The following is an 8,963-nucleotide window of genomic DNA, read 5'->3' as shown; positions in this document are numbered from 1 at the left end:
AATGTTGCTGGGAAAAGTGGTTATCCTTCTGAAAAAAACTGAAACTAGAACCATGCTTATCACCCTGTACTAGTATCAACTCAAAATGGATCAAGGACCTTAATATCAAACCTGAAACTCTGAAGTTATTACAGGAAAGAGCAGGAGTACTCTGTAAGCAATGGTATAGGCAAGGACTTCCTCAATAAAACCCCAGCAGCTCAGCAACTAAGAGAAAGGATGGACAAATGGGATTTCATAAAATTAAAAAGCTTCTGCACAACAACAGAAATGTCCCTAAACTGAAGAGACCACCCACAGAGTGGGAGAAAATATTTGCCAGCTATACATCAGATGAAGGACTGATAGCCAGAATATACAGGGAACTTTAAAAACTAAATTCTCCCAAAAACAATGAACCAATATGAACTAACAGAACTTTCTCAAAAGAAGAAATTCAAATGGCCAAAAAACACATTAAAAAATGCTCACCATCTCTAGCCATAAAGGAAATGCAAATCAAAACCACACTAAGATTCCACCTCACCCTTGTTAGAATAGTCATCATCAAAAACACTACCAACAACAGGGGTTGGTGAGGATGTGGGGAAAAAGGACACCGCTGGTTGGAATGCAAGCTAGTGCAACCAGTGTGGAAAAAATATGGAGGCTTCTTAAAAATCTAAACATAGATCTGCCATATCATACAGCAATCCCACTCCTGGGGATATACCCAAAGGAATGCAACACAGGCTACTCCAGAGGCACCTGCACACCAATGTTTATTGCAGCACTATTCACAATAGCCAAGTTATGGAAACAGCCAAGATGCCACACTACAGACTATGGAGTTTTACTCAGTCATGAAGAAGAATGAAATCTTATCACTCGCAATGAAATGGATGGAAGGAACTGGAGGACACGATTCAGGGTGAGGTTAGCCAGACTCAGGAGACCAAAATTCATATGTTCTCCTTCATATGTGGACTTTAAATCTAGGGCAATTATAGCAATTTGGTTGTACTTGAGTCACATGTGAAGGGGAGAGCACATAAGGGATGTATAGGGATAGGTAGGAAACCCAAAACATGAAAGTGTTTGATGTCCCCATTGCAGAGGAATTGATACAGAAACCTTAAACTGACAGAGGTCAACATGGGTTGGGAATCAGGAACTAGTGAAAAGGTCAGGTAGAGATGAATCAACTTGGGTTGTGCATTTGTACATGGAAGCAATGCTAGGAATGTCTCTGTATAGCTATCCTTATCTCAACTAGCAAAAACGGTTTGTCTTGCTTATTATTTATTATGTCTTCTTTTCAACAAAATTAGTGATAAGGGCAGAACAAGTTCTGACTGGAATGCATGGGGTGGGTACAGAGGGAGGGGAGCAGGAAGCAAGGGGGAAAATTGCCCAAATTATGTATGCACATGTGAATAAATGAATAAAGAAATTTTTAAAAAGGAAGGTACCTGCTCACCCATGTTTATTGCAGCACTATTCACAATAGCCAAGCTATGGAAACAGCCAAGATGCCCCACAAAGAACTAATGGATTAAGAAAATGTGGTATTTATACATAATGGAAAATTTATTCAGCCACAAAGAAGAATGAAATCTTTCTATCTGCAAGTAAATAGATGGAACCAGAGAACATCATCTTAAATGAAGTCAGCCAGGCTCAGAAGGCCAAACATCACATGTTCTCCTTCATAAGCAGATTACATACCTAAAACAAATGCAGTAATATTATTAGACATGAGTCACACTCTAAGGGGAGAATGTGCATGGGAGAACAGGAAAGGGAAGGAAACCTAAAATTTTTTTTCTTTTATTATTCATATGTGAATACAAGGCTTGAGTCATTTCTTCCCCCTGCCCCCACCCCCTCCATTACCACCCACTCCACCCCCTCCCTCTCCCCCCACCCCCTCAATACCCAGCAGAAACTATTTTGCCCTTATTTCTAATTTTGTTGTAGAGAGACTATAAGCAATAATAGGAAGGAACAAGGGTTTTTGCTAGTTGAGATAAGGATAGCTATACAGGGAGTTGACTCACATTAATTTCCTGTGCATGTTAATTCTTTTTTATCTCACCTTTTCTCTAGTTCCTGGTCCCCTTCTCCTATTGGCCTCAGTTGCTTTTAAGGTATCTGCATTAGTTTCTCTGCGTTAAGGGAAACAAATGCTAGCTAATTTTTTAGGTGTCTTACCTATCCTCACACCTCCCTTGTGTGCTCTCGCTTTTATCATGTGCTCAAAGTCCAATCCCATTGTTGTGTTTGCCCTTGATCTAATGTCCACATATGAGGGAGAACATACGATTTTTGGTCTTTTGGGCCAGGCTAACCTCACTCAGAATGATGTTCTCCAATTCCATCCATTTACCAGTGAATGATAACATTTCGTTCTTCTTCATGGCTGCATAAAATTCCATTGTGTATAGATACCACATTTTCTTAATCCATTCGTCAGTGGTGGGGCATCTTGGCTGGAGAACCTAAAATTTTAATGTGGTTGATGTGCTCACGGTACAGAAGCAAATATAATAATCTTAAACTGGTAAAGGCCACTATGGGAAAAGGACAAGGAAGTAGTGAAGAGGTCTGGTGCAGATGAACCAATGTGGATTGCAATACACATGTGCATGGAAGCAACACTACAAATCTATATAGCTATCTGTACCTCAAACCAAAAAATGCTGTTTGCTTATTATGTCTTATGTTTTCTCTTCAACAAAACTTGATGCAAAAGAGAGGAACACAATGGTAGGGATCTCTCTGTATAGCTACCTTTATCTCAAACTAGCAAAAGGCTATGTCTTTCTTATTATCTCTTATGTTTTCTCTTCAAAAATATCAGAGAACAAGAGGGCAAATAGGCTCTGCCTGGAAGCGGAGGTCAGAGAGAGGTGGCCCAAACAATGTATACACATGTGAGTAAATGTAAAAATGATAAAATAAATTTAAAAAGATGGTGGAATGCATTCTGCCTGGCAGCAGGGGTGGGGGAGGATGGCGGTGTCCCCAAAAATGTATACAAATGTGAGTAAATGTAAAACTATAAAATAAAAAAATAATTTAAAAGTCCTTAATTCACTTAGCTGATACTTGTACAGGGTGAAAGACATGAATCTAGTTTCAGTTTTTTTGCATGCAGATATTCAGTTTTCCCAGCAACATTTGTTGAAGAAACTGTCTTTTCTCCATCATATGTGTGGGACACTTTTGTCAAAAATTACATGAGTGTAGCTGTGTGATTTAATATCGGGGTCTTCTATTCTGTTCCACCCATCTTCATGTCTGTTTTTGTGCCAGTACCATGTTGTATTTATTGCTATGGCTCTATAGGGTAGTTTGAAGTCAGGTATTTTTTAATAATTTTTTTCATTAGGATATATTCATTATATACAGGGGAGAGTCATAGTAACAATTCTGATTAGGCTGATATTGTACATTAGTCACATTGCCCCCATCATTGCTCCCCTTCATCCTCCTTCCTGCCCCACTTAAAGCAATTGCAAAAGGTTTCATTGTTCTGTTTCATACAGGTATATCAATTGTATCAACCATATACTTCACCTTAATCTCCTTCATTAACCCTCCCCTACCCACCAGTACCTACACACACTGTACCTATTTTACTGTCCTGTCTTTCATTATTAATATGTTAGTTGATATATGAAGGAGTTTCTCAATGCAACCCCACTGTGAGTATACTTCGTTTTGGTCTGTTCAACCCTTTCCATTACTCTCCCTTACCCCTTTACCTCCCATCCCCCATTTTTCAATACCTTTCAAAATGCATCCTTATGTCCTCTACCTTCACAGACGTTGTGTTTTGCAATATTACTGGCTATTCTCTTTTCCATTCCCTACTCCCTGAATTTCATAGAGTAGTTCCACTATTACAATAGGTTCTACATATGAGTTTGCACATAATCATGCTAGTTTTTATGTATATGTTCATGTTTGGGATCTATCATCCATGTATGAGAGAAAACATCCGACCTTTGGGTTACTGAGCATGGATTACTCTACTTAATTGCATCCATTTCCCTTCAAACCACATGTCACTATTCTTTATGGCTGAGTAATACTCCATTGTGTATATATACCATATTTTTCTGATCCATTCATCAGTTGTAGGGCATCTGAGTTGCTTTCAAAGCTTAGCTATTGTGAATACTGCTGCAATGAACATCAGTATTCAGGTGTCTCTATTGTATCCTGACTTACATCCCTTTGGGTATATGCCCAGAAGTAGTATCATGAACCATATGGCAGTTCTATCTTTAACTTTTTGAGGAATGCCCATACTGCTTTCCACAGTGGTTGTACTAATTTGCATTCCCACCAGCAGTGTATAAGAGTTTTTATTTCACCACATCCTCATTAACATTTGTTGTTATTTCCCTTAAATATGGCCATTCTAATTGGGGTGAAATGAAATCTAAGTGTTTTTTTTATTTGCATCTCTTACTTCTTCATGTATTTACTGGCCATTTGTACCTCTTCCTTTGGGAATTCCCTGTTTAATTCATGTGCCCATATATTCACTGGGATGTTGATTCTTTGGGTGTTGAGGTTTTTTTTATATGTGCATACAATGTTTGGGTCATTTCTCCTCTCCTTCCCCCATCGCTTCCCTTACCTCCCCCACTCCCTCCCTTCCCCCACCTTAACCCTCCTTACCTGGCAGAAACTATTTTGCCTTTATCTCTAATTTTGTTGAAGAGAGGGTATAAGCAATAATAGGACAGAACAAGGGTTTTTGCTAGTTGAGATAAGGATAGCTATACAGGGAGTTGACTTGCATTGATTTCCTGTGCATGTATGTTACCTTCTAAGTTAATTCTTATTGAACTAACCTTTTCTCTAGTTCCTGGTCCCCCTTCTCCTATTGGCCTCAGTTGCTTTAAAGTATCTGCTTTAGTTTCTATGCATTGAGGGCAACAAATGCTATCTAGTTTTTTAGGTGTCTTACCTATCCTCATACCTCCTGTGTGTGCTCTCGCTTTATCATGTGATCAAAGTCCAATCCCCTTGTTGTGTTTGCCCTTGATCTAATGTCTGCATACTAAGGAGAACATACAATTTTTGGTCTTTTGGGCCAGGCTAACCTCACTCAGAATGATGTTCTCCAATTCCATCCATTTACCTGCTAATGATAACATTTCATTCTTCTTCATGGCTACATAAAATTCCATTGTGTATAAATACCACATTTTCTTAATCCATTCATCAGCGGTGGGGCATCATGGCTGTTTCCATAACTTGACTATTGTGAATAGTGCCACAATAAACATGGGTGTGCAGGTGCCTCTGGAGTAGCCTGTGTCACATTCTTTTGGGTATATCCCCAAGAGTGGTACTGCTGGATCATATGGTAGATCAATGTTTAGATTTTTAAGTAGCCTCCAAATTTTTTTCCAGAGCGGTTGTACTAGTTTACATTCCCACCAACAGTGTAAGAGGGTTCCTTTTTCCCCGAATCCTTGCCAACACCTGTTGTTAGTAGTGTTGCTAATGATGGCTAATCTAACAGGGGTGAGGTGGAATCTTAGTGTGGTTTTAATTTACATTTCCTTTATTGCTACAGATGGTGAGCATTTTTTCATGTGTTTTTTGGCCATTTGAATTTCTTCTTTTGAGAAAGTTCTGTTTCGTTCACTTGCCCGTTTCTTTATTGGTTCACTAGTTATGGGAGAATTTAGTTTTTTAAGTTCCCTATATATTCTTGTTATCAGTCCTTTGTCAGTTGTTGAGTTTTTTGAGTTACCTTTACATTCTGGATATTAGTCCCTTATTGGATGAGTAGCTGGCAAAGATTTTCTCCCATTCTGTGGGTTGTCACTTAAGTCTAGTGACTGATTGTTCTGATGTGCAGAAGCTCTTTAGTTTGATGTAGTCCCATTTGTTTATTGTTTCTCTTAGATGTGAAACTTTTGAGTTCTGTTTAGTAAGTTGTTCCCTATACTTATATATTCCATTGTATTCCCTACTACTTCCTGTATTTGTTTCAAAGTGTCAAGCCTTACACTAAGCTCTTTGATCAACTTTGAGTTGATTTTGGTACAGGATGAAAGAAAGGGATATAGTTTCAGTCTTCTACATATGGATATGCCATTTTCCCAGCAACATCTGTTGAAGAGGCTGTCTTTTCTCCATCGTGTGTTTTGGGCTCCTTTTCTGAAGAGCATTTGACTGTAAATGCATGGGTTTATGTCTGGGACTCATATTATGCTTCATTGGTCTTCTTGTATGTTTTTGTGCTAAAACCATGCTGTTTTTATTGTTATGGCTCTGTAGTAGTGTTTAAAGTTGGTTGTTGTGAGGTCACCAGGATTAGACAGTTTTCTCAGAATTGCATTGCCTATTCAAGGCCTTTTGTGTTTCCATATGTATTTCAGGATACACCAAGCATTGCTCTTTTTTCTCAGTATATTGCCTTGGCTATTTGTGGTCTTTGGTGCTACCAAACAAACTTTAGGGCTGATTCTTCAACCTTGGTGATGAATGCCATTGGAATTTTGAGGGGTATTGTATTGAATATGTAGATTACTTTTAGTAATATAGCCATTTTCACATTATACAATTCAATTATTGACAATATTCCTCAGACACCACTACAGACATGCAACTGGAAATATGAGACTACCACTGACTTCTCAGTAAAACACATGAACAAAAGAATATATTTAAAATGAGACTTATCTCTTTTTTCATTCATTTATTCACATGTGCATACATTGTTTGGGCCATTTTCTCCCTCTACCCTCTACCCCCCTGTACCCTCCCTCTCCCTACCACCCACCCCCTCGCTTCCAGGCAGAACAAATGGATTAAGATAATGTGGTATTTATACACAATGGAATTTTATTCAGCCACAAAGAAGAATGAAATGCTGTCATTCACAAGAAGATGGATGGAACTGTAGAACATTACAAAAGCAGTAATATTATTGGACATGGGTCATACACTACACTAAGTGGGAGACCACACATGGGAGGAATAGGGAAAGGGAAAGAAACCTAATACTTGGGTGTGGTTCATCTGCTCACTGTATAGAAGTGAATATAGTTATCTTAAACTGACAGAGGCCACTATAAGAAGGAGACTAGGAAGCAGTGAAGAAGTCTGGTACAGATAAACCAATATGGGTTGTAATACACATTTGCGTGGAAACAACCCTAGGAATCTCTCTGTACAGCTATCTGCATCTGAAACTAGCCAAATTGCTATGGTTTTCTTATTAGCTCATATTTTCTCTTCAACAAAATCAGAGATCAAGATGGCAGAACAGGGTCTGCCTGGAAGTGGGGGGAGGGGAGGTGGCCCACACAATGTATGCACATGCAGGTAAATGTAATGGTAAAATAAAATTAAAATAAATAAATAGATATCTTAGGTGCAATTCCAGAAGAAAACATACATGAACTGTGAAGACACATGTAGGGATATAAATTTTTAATATATAAAAGAGAGTTTAGTATTTAACCTAAACATAAGTGTAATCACTCAGAAAGTTTAAAGACTGCCTGGGTATATTGATTCAGACACGATGTTTATGATGACAAATACATCAGGAATTGTGTGAGCTCAGGAACAAGCACAACTCAATTAAAGACAAACTAAAAAAAGGAGTATTCAAATATGAAAAAAATAACATAAAAGCCATGAATCGAGAAAGATAACATGATCAGGAACACAGAATTTCCAAATCAAGGTGACTGTCTTACCAACCCAAACTACAGAAAGTATGAAAGAAATGGTGAGATTAGACATTCAGTAATAAAAAGAGACAGGGGATAGAGGTTTATACAGGATGGTAAAGTCAAAAGGCTAAACATGAGTATCTTGCAACAAGAATTAGAACAAAATAATGAGATTAGATTATTCTGCTCTGTAGCTTCCACAGAGCACTTTTAATGTCCCTGTTCCTCAAGCTGTAGATGAAAGGATTTAGCATAGGGGTGACCAGAGCATACATCACTGAGGCCACTGCACTCTTTCTGGGGAATTTGATACAGCTGACTCAAGGTACACGCCAATGGCTGTTCCATAAAATAAGCAAACCACAGAGAGGTGAGACCCACAGGTTGAGAAGGCTTTATACTTCCCACCTGATGGGATTCTCAGAATGGAGGAAATAATTTTATAATAAGAGAAGAATATCCCTGAAATGGGGAAAAAACCATATATGGTCACAGCCAAATACTTGAAAATGTTATTAGAGAAGCTGTCAGAACAGGTAAGATCAAGAAGTTGAGAAGGGTCACAGTAAAAATTAGAAATTTCCACATCTTTAAAATATGTAATTTGTAACACAAACAAAATGTGTACCTGACAGCCCAAAATGCTAATCAAAAAAGACAGCAAAACTAACAATCCACAGAGTCGGGGGTTCATAATGACTGGATAGTTCAAGGGGTGACAGATGGCCACAAACCGATCATAGGCCATCACAGTCAGAAGCATACCATCCATATCTGCAAAAATGATATAAAGAGACATCTGTGTCAGGCAGCCCACATAGGAGATGACTCTGCTGTGAGTTTGGATGTTCCCAATCATTTTCAGGACTGTAGTGGAGACAAAACAGATGTCATCCAAGGACAGGATGGAGAGAAAGAAATACATGGGGGTGTGAATGTGGCAGTCAGTGCTAATGGCTGTGATGATGAGCAGGTTCCCCAGTACTGACACCACATACATGGACAAGAAAAGTCCAAAGAGCACAGGTTGCAGTTCTGGATCCTCTGAGGGCATCATGAGATGGAATTCTGATACTGGTGTTAGATTTCCTCCTTCTATGTTGTTTGGACACCTTTTGAAAAAGAAAATGCACTGGATAAATGTAACAGGACCTCATCCCTCTGTATATATTTTAAATCTAAATTACAAAAAGTAAAATATTCTCACTTTAGTTCAGCTATATTTCTCAGTTGTGAAAACCCTAATAATCTAGAATTCTTTCATTC

At 38.5% G+C, this 8,963-nt stretch overlaps 1 protein-coding gene across 1 annotated transcript; it reads right to left on the bottom strand.

The window, feature by feature from the left end:
* Window positions 1-7,971: 7,971 nt before the first annotated feature.
* LOC109677559 (putative gustatory receptor clone PTE01) lies at window positions 7,972-8,754 on the bottom strand. The gene has a single exon (XM_020153475.2). It carries the CDS (start codon window positions 8,752-8,754, stop codon window positions 7,972-7,974), a length of 783 nt encoding a protein of 260 aa, XP_020009064.2.
* Window positions 8,755-8,963: the final 209 nt, after the last annotated feature.

The sequence above is a fragment of the Castor canadensis genome, chromosome 14 (assembly GCF_047511655.1).
Source record: "Castor canadensis chromosome 14, mCasCan1.hap1v2, whole genome shotgun sequence".
NCBI lineage: Eukaryota > Metazoa > Chordata > Mammalia > Rodentia > Castoridae > Castor > Castor canadensis.
This window is presented reverse-complemented; position numbering and strand designations above follow the sequence as displayed.